General features: G+C 40.6%; 1 protein-coding gene across 5 annotated transcripts in view; it reads right to left on the reverse strand.

The window, feature by feature from the left end:
• Positions 1-25835, reverse strand: part of LOC133553138 (kelch-like protein 29) — a 600020-nt gene that overhangs the window by 62879 nt on the left and 511306 nt on the right. For all 5 annotated transcript variants that reach the window (XM_061901009.1, XM_061901008.1, XM_061901007.1 and 2 more), the window contains 2 exons: positions 22955-23153; positions 713-895 (listed from right to left, as the gene is read on the reverse strand). In XM_061901009.1, coding sequence (XP_061756993.1) covers positions 713-895; positions 22955-23153 — 382 coding nt within the window. The remainder of the gene's footprint in view (positions 1-712; positions 896-22954; positions 23154-25835) is intronic.

The following is a 25835-nucleotide window of genomic DNA, read 5'->3' on the forward strand; positions in this document are numbered from 1 at the left end:
TGGGACATGCTATCTCTGAGAGAGCATGAGGAGGTTGACGTGGGCGGGGTTGGGGGGCTAGCGGGGGTGTATATTGTAGCGTACCGGAAGTGTTAGTGAGGCAAAGGGATTCTGGGTATTTGTTCTGTTGAGTATATATTGTGTTATGGTGCGGCTGTTCTCCCGAAATGTGTTTGTCATTTTTGTTTGGTGTGGGTTCACAGTGTGGCGCATATTTGTAACAGTGTTACACTTGTTTATATGGCCACCCTCATTGTGACCTGTATGGCTGTTGACCAAGTATGCTTTGCATTCACTTGTGTGTGTAAAAAGCCGTAGGTATTATGGGACTGGGTTGACATGCAAAGGCAGTTCCTTTAAGGTTTATTGGCGCTCTGTACTTCTTCCTACGTCCGTGCACACAGCGCCGTTTTAAAAAGTCATAAATTTGACTTTTTGAAACCGATACCGATAATTTCCGGTCTTACATTTTAAATCATTTATCGGCCAATAATATCGGCAGTCCGATATTATTGGACATTTCTAATTGTTTGCAATCATATAGACAATACTTTTTACTATGTTGGTTAACATGTAGGTAGTAGTTTCACTCACCCGAAAAAAGAAACCATCAGGACGCTAACTAGCCGCAGCATGTTAGCGTTAGCACCAAGTCTAGTTTATTCATTCCGCCAACGAGACATGGTCAGTGACGTCATTACACGGAGCTTACCTGACAGGTAGATGTTGTCGCCGGCTGAGATGACGCTGAAGAACTCGCGGTCGTAGAAGGGCAGGCTGGCCAGCGGGTACCACTTGCTGTTCTGCGGGTTGAAGCAGGTGACCGCCGTCAGGGAGCGTTGACCCATGCCAATGGCCTGGCGTCCCCCCACCAGGACGATGACCTCGGCCACACCTGGGGTACAAAAAACAGAGGTCAAGCATTTAAGATTTGACCTAAAATATGTTTTTAATTTGATGCAGCTATTAATAAATGTACTGTGAAACCTCACGCATGTTACTTTCAATTCTCTAACTCAAAGAAGCTTGTTGTCTGAGATCAGCTAATATACATTCTGGGTATTTTAATACGATTTACAGTTAATAAGATAATACTTTTTGACAGTTACAACAAGAAATTGATACAGAATGGGTGAACTGTTTCATGTTTTAAGTTTACACAACAGGTTTTCCCCATGCTCTTCGATGTTGCCCCGATTTTAAAATTCAGTGGCGGGCCGTGCGTTTCCCACCTCGCCCTTCAGTGATGTCCGACTTCAAAGAATACCTCTCAAAATACCATAATTGATGTCACCACATGATCATTGCTGGCGAAATCCCATACAGAAACACATTTACACACTACCTCGCGTTGAACCACATCAGCGGTGTACAAAACGGTTTATTTTCCGGCGCTTTTAAAAATCAATTAAAACGCATCAGCAATTAAAACATATTTTATGTGGTACTGTCATAATTAAAATTGCAAAAAACATATTAAACAATAAAAAATACAATTTTTGAACTCAGTATTTGTAGCACCTATTCAACGCCGTATATGCCAGTGGTACCCCTCGTCGTTGGCTTATTCCAGTGGGAATGGCGAGCATTTCATGGCCAGAACAACTGAGCTAACTTCCGGGGTTGTCCGACATGGTCTCACAAGATGTAGTTTCTCTTTAAATATCCTTCTTGAAAATGGCCCTGCAAATATATATCTCCCACCTAATCAATGTTTTGTTCTCCTTCTCTGCTATCCTAGTCTGCCTACGGCGCAAGACTTCCCTCTTCCTGCTAAATTGAAAGAAGTTAAAGTACCAATGATTGTCACACACATACTAGATGTGGCGAAATTATTCTCTGCATTTGACCCATCACCCTTGATCACCCCCTGGGAGGTGAGGGGAGCAGTGGGCAGCAGCGGTGCCGCGCCCGGGAATCATTTATGGTGATTTAACCCCCAATTCTAACCCTTAATGCTGAGTGCCAAGCAGGAAGGTAATGGGTCCCATTTTTATAGTCTTTGGTATGACTCGGCCGTGATTTGAACTTACGACCTACTGATCTCAGGGCGGACAATCTAGTCTTGTTAACATCAGGCTACTTATATAGGCTACTGTCAACAACTTGTGATCTGATTGGCTATCGAAACTGTCTATCAACTCTATGTTCTCAAATTCATCTGCTAACGGTCCCAGTAAGTATCCAATATCAGGGCGCATAAATGTCACGTTCAACGTGAGTCCAGATAGACGGCCTTACTGACAACAACTTGTGATCTGATTGGCTATTGCAACTGTCTATCAACTGTATGTTCTCGTTCACTTACAGTGCACATACGCCTGCATTGTTGATTCTGAAGGCCTGTGACGGATTTGGTACAGCATGGCAACATAAGCTCGCTGATTTCTGATTGAATACAAACTAAAACTAAAAATAACAACACTGGAAGGAGCATAATATGACATGAAGAGAATATGAATACTTTTAGAGATATTTAGGGAAAGTAAATTAAAAAATAATTGTATCTTTAATTATGATCATGATTTCTGGTTATGTTATGACACCCCACCACTGCTAAAATGAGACAAACTTATGCTACTTTAGTAACACTTTGAACACAAGAACTATTTAAAACCAACAACTTAATTTTGAGGAAAAAAAAAGTCTCTCACATAAAGCAGACAGCATCTTAAAGTCTCACCCGGGAAAAAGGTCCACTCAGCTGGCAGCTGTCGACTAAGCTCCATGCATGTTGGCCTCAGAAAAGCCCCTTTTTGAGGGCTGTCTTTTTCTGTTTTCTTCTTTCAGCTTTTACAGAAAAAAAAAGCTTGCAATAAATAGACAAAAAAAAATCTAACAAAAGAGGCTTCTTTTGTTGTTGTTTTGTAAGCTTTGAAAGCAACAGTAGCAAGAAGAAAGACGTCTGACGCTGGACATTGAGAGAATGTTGAGAGTATCGATCAGGGAAAGGGATTGAAGCGCTTGTTGGCCTTGATTTAGAGTGCATGAAGATCAGCCCCTCCATCCCTCCTTACCTTTTTTCTCCCCCTGCCGGACACCCTCCCCTCTGCCCCTTCCCTCTTGGCTGGCTCACAAACACACTGCTCAGGCTTGTCTGGCTGACGGTTGTCGCCCGACTGAGAGCCGCTTAGTGGCAGCCAGCCAGCCAGTTTGTGTGTTCTGCATCACTGGTGTCTTTATCCCCGCTCGCCCAGACTCACAGTTGTTGTGTCAGGTGAGGGTGCAAACAGCATCAATGTGTTTTCCCACTTCCTAGTCACTAAGGCCCCAGGAGCATGCAAATAAAGACGCACAAATTGATTCGCGCCTATCGATTGTGACTCCATGCCTCCACCATGCCGTTGTGTACAGTGATCAAAGACTGCATGTGTACATCATTTAGCATCGCCAACAAGAGGCGCGCCAACAACACCCGCCCTCTCTGCATGACACATGAATATACATGACGTTCACGCCAGTGGTGAGCCGTCAGGGCCAGCAAGGCCTTCTCTGCTGGCCAATCGCAACCAGAAATCATGATCATAATTAAAGATAAAAGTAATTTCTAATTTACTTTCCCTAAATATCTAAAAGTATTCATATTCCCTTCATTTCATATTAAGCTCCTTCCAGCGCTGTTGTTTTTAGGCTATAGAGTTTTTATCCAATCAGAATTTATCTCGCTTACAGGTGCTGTTCATATTATTAGAATATCATGAAAAAGTTGATTTATTTCAGTAATTATATTCAGAAAGGTGAAACTTACATATTATATCAAACATAGTGATATATTTGAAATGTTTATCTCTTTACATTTTGATGATTAGTACTGACAATTACTGAAAATCCCAAATTCAGTATCTCAGAAAAGTAGAATATTAGTTACGACTAGTACCAAAAAATATCTTTTAGAAATGTGGGCCAACTGAAAAGTATGAACATGGAAAGTTTCAGCATGTACGGCAATCAATACATAGTTGCAGCTCCTTTTGCCTGAATTGCTGCAGCAATACGGCCTGGCATGGAGTCGACCAGTCTGTTGCACTCCTCAGGTGTTATGAGAGCCCAGGTTGCTTTAATAGTGGCCTTCAGCTCTTCAGCATTGTTGGGTCTGGCATCTCGCATCTTCCACTTTACAATACCCCATAGGTTTTCTATGGGGTTAAGGTCAGGTGAGTTTGCAGGCCAATCAAGAACAGGGATACCATGGTCCTTAAACCAGGTACTGGTAGATTTGGCACTGTGTGCAGGTGCCAAGTCATGCTGGAAAATGAAATCTTCACCTCCATAAAATTGGTCCGCGGCAGGCAGCATAAAGTGTTCTAAAACTTCCTGGTAGACTGCTGCATTGACCCTAGACCTCAGGAAACACAGTGGACCAGCACCAGCAGATGACATGGCACCCCAGACCATTACCGATTGTGGAAATTTGACACTGGACTTCAGGCAACGTGTATTCTGTGCCTCTCCTGTCTTCCTCCAGACTCTGGGACCTTGATTTCCAAAGGAGATACAAAATTTACTTTCATCTGAAAACATAACTTTGGACCACTCAGCAGCAGTCCAGTCCTTTTTGTCTTGAGCCAAGGCGAGACGCTTTTGACATTGTCTCTTATTCAAGAATGGCTTTACACAAGGAATGCGACAGCTGAAGCCCATATCTTGCATACGTCGGTGCGTGGTGGTTCTTAAAGCACTGACTCCAGCTGCAGTCCACTCTTTGTGGATCTCCCCCACATTTTTGAATCGGTTTTGTTTGACAATCCTCTCCAGGGCACGGTTATCCCTCTTGCTTGTACACTTTTTTCTACCACATCTTTGTCTTCCCTTTGCCTCCCTATTAATGTGCTTTGACACAGAGCTCTGGGAACATCCAACCTATTTGGTGATGACCTTTTGTGTCTTGCCCTCCTTCTTTAAAGTATCAATGGTCATCTTTTGGACAATTGTCAAGTCAGCAGTCTTCCCCATGATTGTGTGTCATACAGAATCAAAACGAGAGACCATTTAAAGGCTTTTCCAGGTGTTTTGAGTTAGTTAGCTAATTAGAGTGTGGCACCAGGTGTCTTGAATATCTGACCTTTTCACCATATTCTAATTTTCTTAGATGGTGAATTTAGGGTTTTCATTGGTTGTCAGCTATAATCATCTCCTTTTTGGCAAAAAACACTTGAAATGTATCAGTCTGTTTGGAATGAATGTATACATTCTACAAGTTTGACTTTCTAAATGGAATTAATGAAATAAATCAACTTTTTGATGATATTTTAATAATATGACCAGCACCTGTATGTTACCAAATCTTCCTTCAGAATCAACAATGCAGGCGTCTGTGGACTGTAAGTGAACGGGCACATATGGTTGATAGACAGTTGCGATAGCCAATCAGATCACGAGTTGTTGTCAGTAAGGCCTTCTGGATGGCCTAAGGCAGATATATAGTGATGTTATGAGCCAGGTAACATACGTAAGAACTCCATTACCCATCATGCCACAGTAGTGAAGAGCATGCGCAGTAGCCCCGTTTAGCCATGCCGGCAGCGGGATGTTTTTTGATGAGAGTAAACTTTAAGAACTCAGCCAACACACCTGGTCTGTATCTTCTATGATTAGACAAGACAACACATATATTTGCAAAGCCATTTTCAAAAAGGCTATTTAAAGAAAAAACTACATCTTGTGAGACCATGTCAGCCAACCCCAGAAGCTCGAATGGGTTCTACAGATTGTAAGTTTAGATATTATATTTATTTATTTTGTCATGTTGAATGTTTTTTGCAATTTCATTTTAGACAGTACCACATAAAACATGTTTTAATTGCAGATGTGGGTTTATTGATTTTTAAACGTGCCAGAAAATAACCCGTTATGTACACTGTTGGTGGTGATTCGGTAGTGCGTAAATGTGTTCCTGTATAATATTTCTCCAGCCATGGTCATGTGGTGACATCAATGATGTTATTTTGAGAGGTAATCATTGAAATCTGACATCACTGAAGGCCTAGGAGGGAAACGCACTGCCCGCCACTGGTTTAGACCATGTGTATATGAACGGACAGACATTATGTTTCTGAGTGAGTAGGTAGATGTTTACTTAAAATTAAACGTGCGTAAATTACAGACTGACGCTTTCGTGAAATGTGTATGTGAAAGCACCTACACTAGTTTACATCATGTGTGCTTGTGAATAGACACATTTCTTGTAAGCGTCTTACGTGAATGGGTAGACAAGTGTATGTCGTAATTCTGTGTGTATGTGAAAGGACAGCCACTTGCGTACGTAATGTGTAGGAATGGACACATTTCATGTAAGCGAATAGATAGACAGGTGTATGTCAGCATTCTGTGAGTATGTTAGCACCGTGTGAGGAAAAAAGAGGAATATTCCTGTCACTACACAGTGCTGCCATGCAAACCCCTTAAGATCATTTTGAAAATCAAGACATTTTCTGCAACTGGCTGTCTTTTTAACACTTTGTCCCAGCGACCCCAAAAGGGACAATCTGTAGAAAATGGATGGATGGATGGATAAATTACAAACATTATTATCATTGAAAATGTAATGTACAATTATATAACATGCAAGCCAAGAACTCAGAAAACGTTTGCCATTTGGCAACTCTATCCTGTAGCCACGCCCCCTTGGAAATATACTTTCGGTGTTGCGGGAGTACATTTACTTCCGCAAGTACTTCCGGAAGTATATATACTTCCTGTCACAGTCCGTCACCTTAAGAATATACCTTATTGCTGGCAACTAATAAATACTATAAAACTACAACTTATTTGGAACCAAAAGTCTTTGGATTGTAATCATCCAAATATGACTAGCAGCAACATTTGGCTTCGAAAGCAAATGTGGGCGACAACAAGTAATGATACAGTAAAACTACATATAATGTCTGGCTAGCTGTGTACAAACAAAACATGACATGTGAGCTACATTAATACTTTACAGATACTGGAATATGATTGTTCATGTTCTTGAGCCAGTACAGATTGGTGTTCTATCGCATTGTGTTGTGCATTACAAACTTGAATGTGATTCATGTTTTCATAGAAGCTAGCTCATCTTTTGCCGTAGTTAGCTTTTACGGCTTATACAGTAGCATGGCGATTAGTTAGTACGACGGAAAAAGAGTTCCTCAGTGTTTGCTCTTACAAAAACAATTTCGCTACAGTTTGGTTATTATACAAATTACAGAACTTAAGTGAAATATTGGTGACGGTTTTTGAATGCATTTTACAGTTATTTTGAGGTAAAACTGCTCTCATTAGCTGTATTGCTAGCTACTCAGAACGAGCCAATTTTTACATGTTAGAAAGCGTAAAAATCAAAACAAAAACCTTTGTCTTCTTGTCTCCTATAATGGTTAATATGCATAATTTAAAAAAGAATGCAGTTCTCCTATACATGTTGTGCAAGTTTGAGTGTGTTTACTACATTATCAATTAAGGGCCTACTGAAATGAGTTTTTCTTATTGAAACGGGGATAGCAGGTCCATTCTATGTCTCATACTTGATCATTTCGCGATATTGCCATATTTGCGATAAAGTTCGCAGCTTTTGGTCGCTAGTAAAAAAGCCTTGCCTTTACCGGAAGTAGCAGACGATGTGCGCGTGACGTCACGGGTTGTAGAGCTCCTCACATTGTTTACAATCATAGCCAGCAGCAGCTAGAGCGATTCGGACCGAGAAAGAGACAATTTCCCCATTAATTTGAGCGAGGATGAAAGATTCGTGGATGAGGAAATTTAGAGTGAAGGAGTAGGAAAAAAAGTACAAAAAAAGGCGATTGCAGTGGGAGCAATTCAGATGTTATTAGACACATTTATTAAGATAATTCTGGAAAATCCCCTATTTGTCTATTGTGTTGCTAATGTTTTAGTGAGATTAAATAGTACCTGAAAGTCGGAGGGGTGTGGCCACGGGTGTGTTGACGCCAGAGTCTCTGAGGGAAGTCACGAAGCTAAAGCAGGACGGAAGCTCCGCTAATGTCTCCGGTAAGAGGCGACTTATTACCACAATTTTCTCACCGAAAACTGACGGTTGACATGTAGTCGGGATCCATGTTCGCTTGACCTCTCTGATCCATAGTAAAGCTTCATCTTCGGGAATTTTAAACTAGGAAACATCGGCCGTGTTTGTGTGGCTAAAGGCTAAAAGCTTCCCAACTCCATCTTTCTACTCTGACTTCTCCATTATTAATTAAACAAATTGCAAAAGATTCAGCAACACAGATGTCCAGAATACTGTGTAACTATGCGATTAAAGCAGACTACTTATAGCTTGGATCGGGCTGGAAAATAATGTCCGCTGCAACCGGTGACGTCAAACGCACGCGTCATCATACCGCGACGTTTTCAACACAACACTTCGCGGGAAATTTCAAATTGCAATTTAGTAAACTAAAAAGGCCGTATTGGCATGTGCTGCAATGTTAATATTTCATCATTGATATATAAACTATCAGACTGCGTGGTCGGTAGTAGTGGGTTTCAGTAGGCCTTTAATAACATTACTTTCTTTCCAAAATTATTGCAAATACTTTCAAAATGTGCACTTAGCTCTTACTATACTTATTGTCACCAAGTTTTAAGCAAACTGATGAGTTGCAGTTCAGTAAAACATTTAAAAAACATTCTTGTATGACTTTCTGAATACTAAATAGCATTTGTACACACACATTTGGGGTTTCAGCAAATTGTACATATGAGACAAAAATGTGATTAATCTGATTAAAAAACAAATCACTTGACAGCCCTATTTTAAAGTAAATGTTCTGCTTGGCATGGTAAGAAAAAAAGTGCATTTAATGAACAAGAAGGCCGGTGGTCCACATGTAGTACACGTGAGCGCGCACGGATACTCTGGGCACTTTCCGCCCGGTCGCACATGTCAGCGGGAGTCCACATCTGGCGTTCTGAATCCCCTCCAACCCCACCTCCGAGCAACCAACGCGCTACTAGGCTAACATAACTCAACACGGGCCTGTCAGAACACAACAAAACGGGGAAGGGAAAGGGCGGGGGTGGTTCGGGTTCACGGCTCAGGAGCACATGAGCGGTGCGGGTGAAGCCTCGCGGGGGCCGCCGCCACTCATGCAAGGGGTTGGATGGAAGTTTGCTGTAAGCAGCAAAAGGAGACGAGGGCGGGGTGAAGATTTTTGACAAGCTGCTGTTTTTCTTCCTGACGACCTTAAAGTTGACACACTTTGGGGAGTCTTGACCTATTCTGTTTTTTTTATTTTTTTTTATTTGGTCTATTTTGAAGCGATCAGAGTCAACATATATTTTGACTTCTGACTACAACGCATGGTGAACAAAAAACATTTTCTAATGTGTGTTGTGAATGGAAAGACGGATGTGTACTGTTTTTGTATGTGGAAGGACATATGTATTTTATGTGATGTGCATACAGGAATGGACATACTCATACTGTATGTTTGCATTATGTGTGTACCGTATTTTTCGGACTTTAAGTCGCTCTGGAGTATAAGTCGCACCTGCCGAAAATGCATAATAAAGAAGAAAAAAAAAAACACACATAAGTCGCACTGGGGTATAAGTCGCATTTTTGGTGGAAATTTATTTGATAAAACCCAACACCAAGAATAGACATTTGAAAGACAATTTAAAATAAATAAAAATAGTGAACAACAAACTGAATAAGTGTACATTATATGACGCATAAATAACCAATTGAGAAGGTGCCTGGTATGTTAACGTAACATATTATGGTAAGAGTCATTCAAATAACTATAACATGCTATACGTTTACCAAACAATCTGTCACTCCTAATCGGATTTAGCGATGAAATCTTATACGTCTAGTCTCTTACGTGAATGAGGTAAATAATATTATTTGATATTTTACGGTAATGTGTTAATAATTTCATACATAAGTCGCTCCTGAGTATAAGTCGCACCCCCGGCCAAACTATGAAAAAAACTGTGACTTATTGTCCGAAAAATACCGTAAATGGATAGGCTTGTTTTTGCATGATGGAAGATTCTGTGTGTGTGAATGAACAGACAGATGTTTACATTACGGGCATATGTGAATGACAAACTACATCAAAACTGAAGAAGAGCATGTATGCGAATAGACCAGGAGAGTCAAACTCATTTTAGATCGGGGGCCACATGGAGAGAAATCTACTCCCAAGTAGGTCGGACTGGTAAAATCACGGCGCGATAACTTAAAAATAAAGACAACGTCAGATTATTTTCTTTGTTTAAAAACAGAACCAGCCCATTCTGAAAATGTACAAATCATAATGTTGTTGAGGTTTTATTACACTTACATGTTGCGGTTAATAGTAGTCTATCTTTATTTGTCCTTATTTTATACTTTCTGAATAAATCATGTGATAATGTTCATCAGTCAACTCATTGCTGATCATTTTCAATCCATCAAGCTAAAAAAAGAATATCAAAATCAAATTACAGGATGTTATTTATGTAGTTTAATCATTTTCCTTGACTGGTGCACCAACATCATGTGTTTTGTTTTTGTTTTTTAAATATGAAGCATCATCTACAAACACACAAATAATTGCTATAGTGGACAACTAGTGGACACATTTAAAACAGCAGTTTGTTTCATTCAAATTTGTTGGCTCATTTTTATCCTTAGCAAACATATTTCGCGGGCCGTACATTTGATACCCTTGGAATAGACCGACTTGTTCGCGCGATATGTGTTTGTGAATTAATCAAGAATTGTTTGCTCCGAAAAATCTGTCATCAGTAGCAACTTTGCATTAGGGCAGTGCTTCTTAAGTATTATTTGTTACGCCCCCCTGGGAAGTAGAGAATATATTGCACCGCCCAACTTGCCACCGTGACTATAAATAGTAGAATTTCTCTATACAATTGTTACACCTACAACTCTGTATAATATTGTACAAACCCCATTTCCATATGAGTTGGAAAATTGTGTTAGCTGTAAATATAAACAAAATACAATGATTTGCAAATCCTTTTCAACCCATATTCAGTTGAATATGATACAAAGTCAACATATTCGATGTTAAAACTGATAAACATTTTTTTGTGTGCTAAAAATCATTAATTTTAGAATTTGATGCCAGCAACACGTGACAAAGAAGTTGGGAAAGGTGGCAATAAATACTGATTAAGTTGAGGAATGCTCATCAAACACTTATTGGGAACATCCCACAGGTGTGCAGGCTAATTGGGAACAGGTGGGTGCCATGATTGGGTATAAAAGCAGCTTCCATGAAATGTTAAGTCATTCACAAACAAGGATGGGGGGAGGGTCACCAATTTGTAAGCAAATTGTCGAACAATTTTAGAACAATATTTTTCAACGAGCTATTGCAAGGAATTTAGTGATTTTACCATCTAAGGTCCGTAAAATCATCAAAAGGTTCAGAGGATCTGAAAAAATCACTGCACGTAAGCGATGATATTACAGACCTTTGATCCCTCAGGTGATACTGTATCAAAAACCGACATCAGCGTGTAAAGGATATCACCACATGGGCTCAGGAACACTTCAGAAAACCACTGTCAGTAACTACAGTTGGTCGCTACATCTGTAAGTGCAAGTTAAAACTCTACTATGCAAAGCAAAAGCCATTTATCAACAACACCTAGGAACGCCGCCGACTTCACTGGGCCCGAGCTCATCTAAGATGGACTGATGCAAAGTGGAAAAGTGTTCTGTGGTCTGACGAGTCCACATTTCAAATCATATTTGGAAACTGTGGACGTGGTGTCCTCCGGAACAAAGAGGAAAATAACCACCCAGATTGTTATAGGCGCAAAGTTCAAAAGCCAGCATCTGTGGTGGTATGGGGATATATTAGTGCCCAAGGCATGGGTAACATACACATCTGTGAAGGCACAATTAATGCTGAATGGTCCATACAGGTTTTAGAGCAACATATGTTGTCATCCAAGCAACGTTATCATGGACGCACCTGCTTATTTCAGCCAAACAATGCCAAGCCACGTGTTACAACAGTGTGGCTTCGTAGTAAAATAGTGGGGGTAATTTATTTGCCCGCCTCCAGTCCAGACATGTCACCCATCAAAAATGTGTGGCGCATTATGAAGCGTAAAATACGACAACAAGACCCTGCACTGTTGAACGACTTAAGCTGTACATCAAGCAAAAATGGTAGTGAATTCCACTTTCAAAGCTTCAACAATTAGTTTCCTCAGTTCCCAAACGCTTATTGAGTGTTGTTAAAAGAAAAGGTGATGTAACACAGTGGTGAACATGCCCTTTCCCAACTACTTTGGCATTTGTTGCAGCCATGAAATTCAAATTATTATTTGCAAAAAAAAAAGTTTATGAGTTTGAACATCAAATATCTTGTCTTTGTAGTGCATTCAACTGAATATGGGTTGAAAATGATTTGCAAATCATTGTATTCCGTTTGTATTTACATTTAACACAATTTCCCAACTCATATGGAAACGGGGTTTGTAGATTTATTAACATTAAAGGAAACAACACACTAGCCTTTCCTCGTCTCTCACCGTGGTTACAGTGAAGCCAAGCGCTACATACGCTTCATTATTCTGGTACGGCAAAAAAAGTATGTTACCCGAGGTCACACGTGCCCCCCTATTTGAGAAGAACTGCATTAGAGGTGGAGGATCCAGTGACCAATCAGATCCAGTAAACGGTGCTATTTCCTTCGGCATATTTGTGTTTGGTACAGAGCAGTGAGTGATACAAGTCTTAAATGAGTACTGTAATTACATGAGCTTGCACGATCCTTACATAGGGGTACCTTAGTTTTAATAAAGACCCACTTTTCTGATCCTACAAAACCAAGGTTCCACGGTAGTGTTGTTACTGTAACCCTTTGTTTAGACTTCATGCTTTTTTAATAGCAGTTATGGTTAAGCCTGCTGTATTCTGCCTAGCAACCACCAGCAGCAGCAGCAGCTTTGCAGTGGCTTTGCATCAGGGCCGGCGGGTCACAGTTCCACATGCGGTCCACCTAAGCCGCCCGGCAGTCCCAGATTTACCATATTCAAGTCACATTTATAAGTGCCGTCGTTGAAGATTTGGTCGATAAGACATCACAAACCCCCACTAGGAATCTCCTACTGTTGGACCAAAACAAACACGACCAATGTGATCCATCTTTTTTCTACGCGCTTATCCCACCCGACTTATGGGGGAGAGGCGGGATTACATCAGGCACTGGTCACCTGTCAATCACAGGACTGACAGGTAGATACACTCAACCGTTAATAAACACGGTACAAAACATCTTCATTAACAAACGTAACATTCTGGTTTTGTAAGCGCTGAAAACTTGGGTAATGTACATGTTTTTGTTCAAATTTGGTGACACTAACATACACTTTTTTTACACACTGGAAACAGTCTACAGCCATTAGAGAAACATAAAAAAAATGTAATGTACATTTTTGTAAAGCTAACGTACACGGTTTTTGTATTGGAGAAAATATCATGTTCTCAATCAACCTGAAGTATGTTTTCTTAAAACAATCAGACAATTTAGTGTATTCGATTATACAAAATGGTATGTACTGGTTCTGGTAAAACTGCACATAAAAGCTAGATTTTTATAAACAACCAATAAAATGTATAGTATAGAACAAAAACATTTAAAATAATATATTAGTTTTGTAAATATTAACAATTTGGTATTTTAAATCAACCAATTGTACATGTCTTGTAAACATCAACGATCATTTAGAGCAGGGGTGTCAAACTCAAATACAGAGCGGGCCAACATTTAAAACTGAACAAAGCCGCGGGCCGAGGTTGAACAAATTAACCTTTTAATAGGGACCCAAACAAGTTTTTCATTAAATATTGAACAAGCATGGCTAATGTAACTTTATAGTGACATGCAAAATTGAGTTTCAAATAATAATAACAATAATAATTAAAAAATATCAATGGTATATCAAATCAAATTTAAATAAAAATGTAATGCCTCTTTTGTATTTGCAGCCTTCTGAGGTAAATATTAACATTAACTTTTTCCACAGGCTAATAAATTTGAAAATAAAATAACAATGAATAAATCAACCATTCAGTCCTTTTTACTGCTCAGTTAATTCCGGGGCTCAGGTGGGCGGGGTTGGGGGGGCGGGGTTTGTTGGGGGGTGTATATTGTACAAGTCCGAAAGAGTTAGTGCTGCAAGGGTTTCTTGGTATTTGTTCTGTTGTGTTACGGTGCAGACGTTCCCCCGAAATGTGTTGGTCATTCTGGTTTGATGTGGGTTCACAGTGTGGCGCATATTTGTAACAGTGTTAAAGTTGTTTATACGGCCACCCTCAGTGAGACCTGTATTCTGTTGATAAAGTACGCCTTGCATTTACTTACATGTGTGTAGAAGCCACATATATTATGTGACTGGGCCGGCACGCTGTTTGTGAGGAGGGAAAACGGACTTGACGACAGGTTGTAGGGGACGCTAAAGGCAGTGTCTTTAAGGCACATCCCCAATATTGTTGTCCGGGTGGAATTCGGGAGAATGGTTGCACCGGGAGATTTTCGTGAGAGGCACTGAAATTCGAGAGTCTCTCGGGAAATCGGTGCATGCCGTGTTATACAGCGGCTGAGCCGCTGTATAACACCAGCGGGCCAGCTCTAATGTTAATTTGATATTGCTTCAAGGGCCAAATAAAATTACACGGTGGGCAAAATTTCTAGGTGCCAGAGTTTGACACCTATGATTTAGAGCAATGGTTCCCAAACTTTTGCAGGCTGGCGCCCCCTTGGCTCCCCAGTGAATTTAACCCCCAATTCCAACCCTTGATGCTGAGTGCCAAGCAGGGAGGTAATGGGTCTCATTTTTATAGTCTTTGGTATGACTCGGCCGGGGTTTGAACTCACAACCTACCAATCTTAGAGCGGACTCTCTAACCACACGGCCACTGAGCATACGCTAAAGGACAATTTAGAGTACTTACGAAACAAGTACATTTACATTTATTGTTCAACATTAAAGACAAATCTTAAGTAAAAGGTAACACGTGGTTGTTTTTGTTACACAATTGAATATAGTTTTGTGCTTTCAACAAACATTATGTGTTTATTTTGTAACTTGAAGTGAGTTCAAGTTGTTGTGAGCTGCAGTTAAAGAATGTGTTTGAAAATCTTAGAGAAACTACAATGAACCCAATGCATGTTTATTAGTGTTTTAAAGGGACCAAATATGTATTTTCTGGACACAATAAAAACTATTTGGAGTCTTTGATTAAGCTGACATAGGTTTTTTGTAAACAGGAAAGACAATTTAGTTCACAAAATCTTTGAAAACAAACTAGTCTTTGTAGTCTTCAACATATCTGACCTACACGTTTCCCTAATCTTTGAAGACAATTGAGTCTACATTCAAGCTACCGTACGTGTTTTTGTTAACACTGAAGCAAACAGAGACAAAGACTAATGTTTTTGCATCATGATAAGAAACTCCCAGACAAGTCATCTAATGCTGCTTTGACTCCCAGAAACTACCAGGTCTATATAATTAGTCAGAGCTGGGCTAGGATCAACCAAAGTCCTGACGCTAAGGTGCCTTTGTCTTTCTTGGCTGACGACAGCTGAAATGTGTGACGCACGCAGCAAGTTCAATTAAACCTGACATCACGGATGAGGAACATAAAAGCAAGGTTGAACAAGTGTTAATTGGGCGGCGGCCAACAGTGTTGGGTGGCGTCCGTTGAAGGCTGTTAGGACATTTTCTGCTGTCGTTATAAGGTGCGGTGTTTGTGCTGAGATCCGATGCTGCTTTTGCTGAGTTGAGAGCGACTGCATGGAAGAAAATTAACCACCTTCACTGCTGCGTTTTTTTTGGTGTTAGCATTAAAACTTCAGGCCAGCCATGGAGAATGTTGACAACAACTTCTAGAACCAGCAGCTGCTTCCTCCTCTTCATGTCCTGCAGACACTAATGACAGCTAATCACATGCACATCCACGAGCTAATTAAACAATTAACGGCTAATGGATGGAGCGGGCAAAACAGTGGAGTCATGACAACACTCGTCATTTGATTCCAACCAGTTCCCAAAATCCCAATTGTTACTCCTGTTTGTTTCAGAAGTAGTAAAAAAAAAATTACATGTAATATTCAGCTCATTTCTATGCTGAATAGACATTTGGAGCACTTGATTAAAATCCAAAAAGCAAAATGAGTAGAGCATTCAAATGCTCCAAAAATGGTAAATGGATGCAGAAGAGCCTCTTGTCTAAATAGTGGACCTGCAGTTACAGAAATTGTTCTTTTATTGGATCGTATTTGATTACGTAATCTTATTTTCCTTTTGTATTTTAAGTGTTGGGAGGTTATGGTGTAGGTTTATTTCGAACATGCATACAATTACAATATAACATCACATATTTACAGTTTCTCATTTTACAGCAGAGGTGTCAGACTCATTTAGATCAGGGGCCATATGGAGAAAAATCTGCTCCCAAGTCGGTCGGACTGGTAAAATTATGGCACGATAACTTAAAAATAAAGACAAATTTATATTGTTTTCTTTGTTTAAAAATACAACAAGCACTTCTGAAATTTTACAAATCATATTGTTGTTGTTTTTTTTTTACAATAACCTATTGCGGTTAATAGTTGTGACAGTTGCTTGCTGTCGTCGCTCGGGTTCAGTGGACCACCCAGAAAGGACATGCTTTTGAGCAGGTTTGACTCTTTTATTTTTTCAAATTAAGGTTGTCTTTAGTGTAGGTCAGATCGCTTTGCAGCTGGTCCTTTCCACTGATCGCTCACCGTCCGCTCTTTTAGCCACCGTCGTCGTCGTCCTTCTCTCTAGCTCGCTCTCTGTCGCTCTTTGATCGCTCTTCATCTGCTCTTGTAGGCTCTCCAACTCCTTCCTCGATCTCTCCTCCTTCTCCCCTTTTATACAGCAGGAGGAGATGATTTAATTGTGTGCCGGTGTGTGTGCCACACACTTGATTTAGATTATGGCGGCGTCGCTCCCTGCAAGCCCCGCCTCTCCGCTCCACCGCATCCTCCGCCATCTTGGGCAGGGCTGCAGTGTGCCCTGCCCCGTCGTCGGCCCCACTTCCATCGCCAGACGCAAGGCGGGATTCCGCCCAGCTGAGCCTACACCCCTTTCCCTTTTTTGAAGGGGCGGGGGAAAAAAAACTGCCACGGCCACCTGTCTTCTCTTCTTCCATCCCTTCCTCCACCGAGGCGAGCTTGTCCTCTTCTTCTGACACCTCTTCGTCTTGTGGTTCTACTTCCGCTTCTCGGTCCTCTTTGACCTTTTCTTTGTCTTTCTCTTCATCCCTTTCTTTGACCTTTTCTTCGTCCTCTTTGACCTTTTCTTTGTCTTCTTCTTCTTCTTTGTCCTCTTTGACCTTTTCTTTGTCTTCTTCTTCTTCTTTGTCCTCTTTGACCTTTTCTTTGTCTTCTTCTTCTTTGTCCTCTTTGACCTTTTCTTTGTCTTCTTCTTCTTCTTTGTCCTCTTTGACCTTTTCTTTGTCATCTTCATCCTATTTGACCTTTTCTTTGTCTTCTTCTTCTCCTTTGTCCTTTTCTTTGTCCTCCTTGACCTTTTCTTTGTCTTCTTCTTCTTCGTCCTCTTTAACCTTTTCTTTGACTTCTTCTTCTTTGTCCTCTTTGACTTCTTCCTCTTCTTCTTCCTCATCCTCCTCTTCTTTTACGTCTTCTTCTTCTTCTTCTCGTTTTTCTTCCAGCACCACCACTTTTTCTGCTTCTTCCTCTTCCTCATCTTTATCATCATGCGGTTTTACTTCTTCTTCTTCTACCACCACCACGTCTTTCACTTCTTCTTCTTCTTCCTCTTCAGCTGCATGCTCCACCGGCTGTGCATCTGTCTCCTCAGCAGGGGGCGCCTCCTCTGCACCGCAGTCTGCCTTCTTGTCCTTCTTGTCCCCTTCTTGTCCCCGGTCTGGTCCGCCAATGCTTGCAGGATCTGGCAATTCTGACAGCTGCTTACCGCGAGGGCCGCCAACGCACCAATTAGAACCCACAGGGGATCGTCCTCCCCCGCTTCCGGTGGTCCAGTCACGTTGGGCGCCAAATGTGACAGTTGCTTGCTGTTGTCGCTCGGGTTCAGTGGACCACCGAGGGAGGACATGCTTTTGAGCAGGTTTGACTCTTTTACTTTTTCAAATAAAGCTTGTCTTTGGTGTAGGTCGGATCGCTTTGGAGCTGCTCCTTTCCACTGATCGCTCATGGTCAATAGTATATACGTTTACTTTGTCGTTATTTATATTTTGGGAATAAATTATGTGATAATGTTCATCTTTCAACTCATTGGTGTTAATTTTCAATCCATCAAGTTAAAAAAATTATATCAAAATCAAATTACAGTATGTTATTTATGTAGTACTAACATCATGTGGTTTTGCGACATCCAGTTGACACATTTAGAACAGCAGTTTCTTTCATTCAAAAATTTCAGGTAAATTTTAATACCTATCAAACTCATCCCACGGGCTGGATATAACCTGTTCTCGGCCGTACTTTTGACACCCTTATTATACAGCATCTTTGAAAAGCGTGTATTGAAAGTAAGTCATCCACAATCTCATCAGGATGCTGGAATTTAGAAAATGCTTTTACCAGTAATAAGCACTTGTAACGGTAGCTCTGATGCTAATGAGCTGTATTTGTCCACGCCTGTCACAGACAGAGTGTGTGTCTCCAAAATGTGCTCATTATTGGAAAAAGTCTGCATTAAATACAAAAAAAATATGAGTCTGGGGTATGGATTAAAATGTGTGCATGTGAAACAATTTTGATTAAAACACTTGGCAGCAAAAATAGGCAATTTAAATTCATAATCATAACAAGATTTTCTGCAGATGTATGGAAAAGTACAAAAACAATATTTCAGCCCCACACACGCACACGCGCACACACACACACACACACACACACAGGCGCACACACACGGGCACACAAGCACGCAAACAGACACTCACAGTCCACAGATTGACATTGCTCAGCAAGAAGTGCTTCATGGAAGGCAGTTCTCTTTTCTTTTACGCTTGACAGTCTTATCAACAGTGCTCAGGTGGCGCCCCATCTGCTTAGCTGCATTTTTAAAACGCACGCGCACACGCACGCACAATGAATGACTACAGCATCTGCCCTTTCCCCAAACTTCCATTTCCTATCATTCTAATACCTCTTCACCTCACCCTCTCTGTCCAGTCTTTATCTGAAATTACTCACCTGTCTTTTGCACAAAAAGTTCATGCAGAAAACAGAAGAGCGCTTTCTACTGTGTGGCGCCCAAATAGGCACACAAAAACCCCTTACACAACTGATACACACACGTTCATTTGAAGAAGCTCATTCTAGACAATTATCGCAAAAATAATAACCACAATTATTTTTGATCGATATTGACATCAAAACTGCAGGGATTCCCCTTTCGGGTACTCTGGCTTCCTCCCACCTCCAAAGACATGCACCTGGAGATAGGTTGATTGGCAGCACTAAATTGTTCACAGTGTGTGAATGTGAGTGTGAATGTTGTCTGTCTTTCCGTGTTTGCCCTGTGATGAGGTAGCGACTTGTCCAGGTTCCACACCGCCTTCCGCCCGAATGCAGCTGAGATAGGCTCTAGCACCACCCGCGACCCCGAACGGGACAAGCGGAAGAAAATGAATGGATGGATGGATTGACATCAAGATTAATAACAGGATGATTCATTGATTTAAAAACTATTAGTATTTATTTCACCACCAAAACTCAACTATAAATATAATTTAAAAGAACAATGGATATAAATTAGTAACGAATAAACAACAAGTATACAATTAATAATAGTTTAAGCATTAAATCAAAATAACAATAGCAATATACACAATTTACATTTGTGACCCAAATATTAACCAAGTAATAGCAATATTGTTATTGTAAGCGCGACCATTAAGGACTTATTTTTAGCGGCTACGTTATCACAGTGAGCTAACTTCCTTATGCTGCTGTATTCACATCATCAGTTGGTGAGCTACTTCCTGACCTTGCTGTTTGTGAGAGATTATTCCAGATACTGTAATAAATCATGCCTCTCACTTTTGTCATGATCCGCTGCTCGGATCATGTCATATTCTGTTTTTGTTCTGTTTTTGTATCACATCCTGTTTGGTATTTGTCTTCATTAGTTCCTTGTGGCACTTCCTGTTTGTTCCGTTTCCATAGCTACGCATTAGTGTCACCTGCCTTTTTTTTTGACGCGCACCTGCCTTGTAATTATTCTCCTTATTTAAGCCTGCCTTTTCTGTTGATTCGTACTCGCATCCAAGTAATTTCCGTTCCATGCAACAGGTAACTACGCTGATTCTCGTTTGTAGTAAAAAACTATTTCTTGTACTTGCTAGCTTCCGTGCTATGCTTCTTTTGTTTGTTCCCGAGCTCACATGCTAGCGCTTTTAGTTTTTCTAGCTCCCATGCTAGTTCTGTTTGTTTTGCCTTTAGTGCATTGTGCAAGTGTTTATGTTCCTAGTCTGTGTTTTGTAGTATAAATAAATCTTCATTTCTTACCTTCACGCTGTGTCCAATCCGACTGCATCATAGAGAGAACGAACCCGCACCACGATGCCAGCAAACCGTCACAACTTTTATAGTAAAAGAATGAAGACATAATCCAAAAAGTTTGACAGCCAAAACATGGTCCCAACAAAACCCTTGGTAATCCCCTTTTTTTCTTTGCCAGGATAGTGAGGCATTCATGTAAACAGGAATGTATCGACATCTTGCTAGTTGTCATCGTAGTGTTAGCAGACATTGTACAGTAAGTGATGTTTTATTATGTCCGTTGTAACTAATGAAGTCTGCAGTGAGTAAAAATCAATGATGTTGTTGAATCAAAAGAGCGAAAGTCATGATGCAATTCTCCTTTTTTATACAAGACAATGTAAATAAGGGATTTTTAATCACTGTTATGTTGGAATTCTTATTGATATTGATACTGCTGTCAATATAATACATTTTTGTTTGACTACTTTGGATTGTTTTGTTTCATGTTTGTATGTCCTCTCAATTACTCTGTTGATTGCTATTCTGAATGTTGCTGGTTTGGAATTCGAATTGTATTATTATTGTATTATTGCTCTGGAACGACCTACCTCTGAGTGTTAGACAATCCTCCTCTCTTCCTGTTTTTAAATCTCTCTTAAAAACATACTTTTATTCCTTGGCTTTTAACACTAAGTGATATCCATCCTGCAATGGCGCCCCATTATACACCTGCTGTGAACCTGTTTTTATGTTTTATTTATTTATTTTTTATCATGTTCTGTTTGTGTTGTGTTGTTTGCTCAGTCTTCGTATTATCTTTTAACCTGTCCATTGTACAGCACTTTGGCTACCTCTGTGGTAAATTTTAAATGTGCTTTATAAATAAAGTTGATTTGATTTGATTTGTGAAATATTTAGTTGAACTGATTAAATATTTTGTAAAAAAAAAAAAAAAAAGGGAGATCTAAAACTTTTGGTAGACGTGGTCTTTTCTTTACTAAAACGCTCACTTATCTGTTTCACCGTCACAACCTCAGGAATTTGTATGCACAGTGCGTGGAAATAGTTTTTTTTGATAATAGCATTTTTATGATCTTAGAGAAGCCATAATCCAAATCAAATTTAATTAGTTGTCGAGGCCTAGTGGAAAGCCCAAAATACATGACATCAGGTGCCACACAAAACTATAAAGGCAAGATCTCACACACTGAGCAGGTGGCGTGTAATGCAACATGCATGCACTCCTCCCCAGCGGCGTTTATGTGCTATTATGTGATTGTGACTTACACAGCCACAAGCAAACAAACATTATGTGGTGGGCCCGCAAGCACGCAATGCTGCCAAAGCCCTTAAGATGCCTCAAACGACGTCATTACGGACAATTAAACGGAAATACCAAGCGACTCCCCTCTTGTTTACTCATTAGCCGTTAAAGCAAACGGAGGCTGAAGTCGCCGCAGCGTGACGCACACAACGATTGTTTGTACAGCCAAGCGGTGAAGTGTGTCGGTGTGTGTGAAAACACTTCACTGGCAGCAAGGACATGCAGGTGTGTGTGTCCGTGTGTGTAGGATGAGTCCCAAATAGCTTTTAGGTGGACGTTGTTCCACAAAGTTGTTTGTCTTGTACTACAACAGTGTTTACTATTATAGGAAAATGTGGGTATGTAGGTCGATGGGTAGGCATACACGTGCGTAGGTAAGTCGACAGGTGTAAAGGTAGAGGGATCTGTAAGTAAACAGGTAGGTAGAGGCATATGTAGCTATGCATGCATGTCCTGTAGCTATAACTTTGTGGGTAGATAGGTAGGTACAGTATGGAGGTAAATGGTAGGGAGGTAACGGTGGATGTACAGTAGGTAGGCATTTTGCAAGGTATTAACTAGGGTGTGTTGATAGGTATAGGTATGTAGTTGGTAAATAGGTAGATAGATATGTTGGCAGGTACAGTAGGTAGTCAGTCATATAGGTAGGTTGGTAAGTAAGTAGCTGGGTAAGTAGTAGATAGGTATGTAGGTAAATATGTAGGCTGATAAGCAAATGGCAATGTGAGTGGCTATTTAGGTAGGTTGACGGTCAAGGTGATGTATGTACTGTAGATATGTACGTACATTGGTAGTTAGACGGGTCTGTTGGCATGTAGGGAATGTAGGTCCTGGATGTTGCTTGGTAGAAAGATTGGTATGTAAGTGTATACAATAAATGTTTCGGTAGACATCTCGTTAGGTGGGTAGGTATGTGGGTAGATGAGTAGGTAAAAAGATAGGTAGTTAGATGGATATATAGAAAGGTATGTATGTAGGTTGGCAGATATGTATGTTGGGAGATGGATATACATATAAAAATGGACGTAGATGGGTAAAGATAGCCGGCTAGCTAGGTAGGTATGGCTGGATATATGAAAGCAAAAGTCATTTGTATAGTCAGAGACTTTTAAAAAAAATAAATAAATAAATAAAGATTTGTGCAGATGTGTGTCACCTGCAGAGAGTCTGGGTCTGGTCCTGGGGGTCGGCATCTCCTGGCGAGCATGAGGCAGCATGTGGTAGCGCTTGGCTTCGTTGACAAGGTCTCTGCACGCCTCGGACGACTTGATGAGCTCCTCGTTGTCCACCACGTTGAGAAGGTAGGATGGGTGGATGAAGGGCAGACGCACGGCCGCCAGCAGCTCAGACAAATGCTGGAGAGTAAATCAATGCTCACGTTACTGCAGCCATAATTAATAAATACACACAATATGTTTCCCAGCAGTACTGTATGTGCATACTTTGGAGAGGAAAGGTGTGCACACAGGCAGGTCATACTGTTGCCATAGCAACCTATTATAGCACTGCAGAATAGTGTGTTTAAATGTGGTGGAGTGCGCGCCCATGGGAGGCTGAGCCGTTGCGACAGTAAAACCTGTAAACAAGCCGGTGCTCGGTGTCAGAGCGGCGGGCAGAGACTGACCCTGCTGACCTCTCCGGGCTCAGAGCCATGTGCCCCCGGCTGAAAGGGGTGGCGAGAACACAGTCCAGCTTGCATCATTCCACAGAGACAAAAAACAATAATAAGCCAAGGACTCCTCCTCATAAACACCTCTCAAAAGGTTTTTACATTTATCATTATAACTACGATTATAAGTTTATACCTTTAATAATACATTTCCATCACTTATAAGACACTTTTGGTACCATGATAATTATTGTTTTTCCTTCACCAATGCGAGCTTTTTAAACCACTTTTTTTCTGCATCGGCAGCGTGCACACCGAAAAGAACAAGGAAGCAGTTAGCTATTCATGTCAAAGTCAAGCCGATGTCAGCAAAGTTGCAACACAGAACTACCTATTTACCTTCCTAACTATCCAACTATTTCCCTTTACATACCTATCTAGCTACCAAATACTTCACACATACACCTAAATATCAGCCAACATGCTTATCTACCTACCTACATACCATCTATCGAGACTAGATTATCAGTCGCCCTCCGCCCTCCCTAGAGTACATTGCTCGCTCTCGCTCCTGGCAGAGCGCTCTCACCCTGGTCAGCACTCGTTCAACCTGCTGCCATAATGAAAGAGACTTCAGTCACAAAAGAGCCGGACAAACAGAATTTAAAACAGTTTTTACTCGTGGGTCATTAGGCTATTGAATCTGTGCCAATAGTTTTTGCTGTTTTTCACTGCTGTTCGTACTGATATTTATTTCTTGCATGTTATTTATTGTTTGTCTTGTATTTTAACTTCATTTAACAGCGTAACCACCTACATTTTCATCTTTCCCTCATGTTTGATGAAATAAAGTGTTTGGTTCTATTCTACCTACCCATCTACCTACATACACGTGTGACCACATTCGCATCTACTTACATATCTATGAAAACATCTATTTACATGATACATGCCTGCTTACAAATCTACATACCCTTCCATCTCCCTGCCAACCTATCCATCTAATCACAAATTAACTTACCCAGCTACATGCATACCTTTCTCACCACCTTCCCATTTACTTACAGTACATAATCTATCAACCCAATTATTTATAGTATACTACCTACATACCTATCATTCGCCCTCAAGACCTATCCGTTTTAGTCCGAATTACCCTACATGCCTATTTATTTGACCACCTTCCCATTTATTTACCTATCTATCAATCCATTTATCTACAGTATACCTATTTTTATACCCACATACCTAGCTACATACCCAACTAGCCACCTGCCAACCTATCCGTCTATGTACCTCCCTACATACCTATCTATCTTACCATCTTCCCATATACCGTATTTTTCGGACTATAAGGTGCACTTAAAATCCTTACATTTTCTCAAAAATCGACAGTGCACCTTACAACCCGGTGCACCTAATGTATGGAATAATTGTCCTTCTATGTAAAGCGCTTTGAGTCACTAGAGAAAAGCGCTATATAAATATAATTCACTTCACTTCTGCATACCGACCTCAAAGCTATTTTATTTGGTACATGGTGTAATGATAAGTGTGACCAGTAGATGGCAGTCACACACGAGAGATACGTGTAGACTGCAAGATGACGGCAGTAAACAACACCAAAACTTTAAATGTTCCATTGAGAATATAGAACATTACACACGGCGCTCAAAAATCTATCAAAATGTTTAAGTACGACTTTGGTAAGCTATGAAGCCACACCGCTTGATGGATTGTACTGTTTTCCAATATATGAGTGTTATTATGGTGTGTGTATAAGGTAAGACATATCTGGTGTTTTGCAAAATTTTGCTAAATCAACTTTTCTTACCTTTTGGTACCTGCTGATGTGTATTTGGGATCTGCATTAGTTCTGAAATTTTGTACGTGTCCGCCATCGTGGTCTGTGGTGACTCCGTGGTCTGTAAGATTCTTATTTTTCTCTATCTTCTTGTTATGGGGTATTCATCCTCCGCTGTTGCCATTTCTAATATAAAGTAGAGTAAAGTTGTAACTTATATATGTCAGTAGTCTCGCTATAGAAGCGCAACAAACTACCGGTGTAGGGAGTTAACATTATTCAGCCAAGGAACTTTAGTTATTAGAGAGTTCTGGTCGGACGGTTTTTCACGGGACACATTTCCGGCGTTGTTCTTGCACTTGTGAGCCACGGATGAGGAGATGCTGCTCCGTTATTGATTGGAGTAAAGTCTGAATGTCATTAAAACAATTAGCTCCATCTTTTGACACTTCTTCCACTCCCGTCTTTGCACGCTACACCGCTACAACAAAGATGACAGGGAGAAGACACTGTCAAAGTGGGGCCACTTAAATAAGACCGCCCACAAAACGTTGCATCCAACAACAATCAGAAAGCGGCTTGAAGATGATCTGTAAAACATCATTCATGCAACATTTTGACCAA

This window comes from Nerophis ophidion, linkage group LG05, assembly GCF_033978795.1.
Source record: "Nerophis ophidion isolate RoL-2023_Sa linkage group LG05, RoL_Noph_v1.0, whole genome shotgun sequence".
In the NCBI taxonomy this organism is placed as follows: domain Eukaryota; kingdom Metazoa; phylum Chordata; class Actinopteri; order Syngnathiformes; family Syngnathidae; genus Nerophis; species Nerophis ophidion.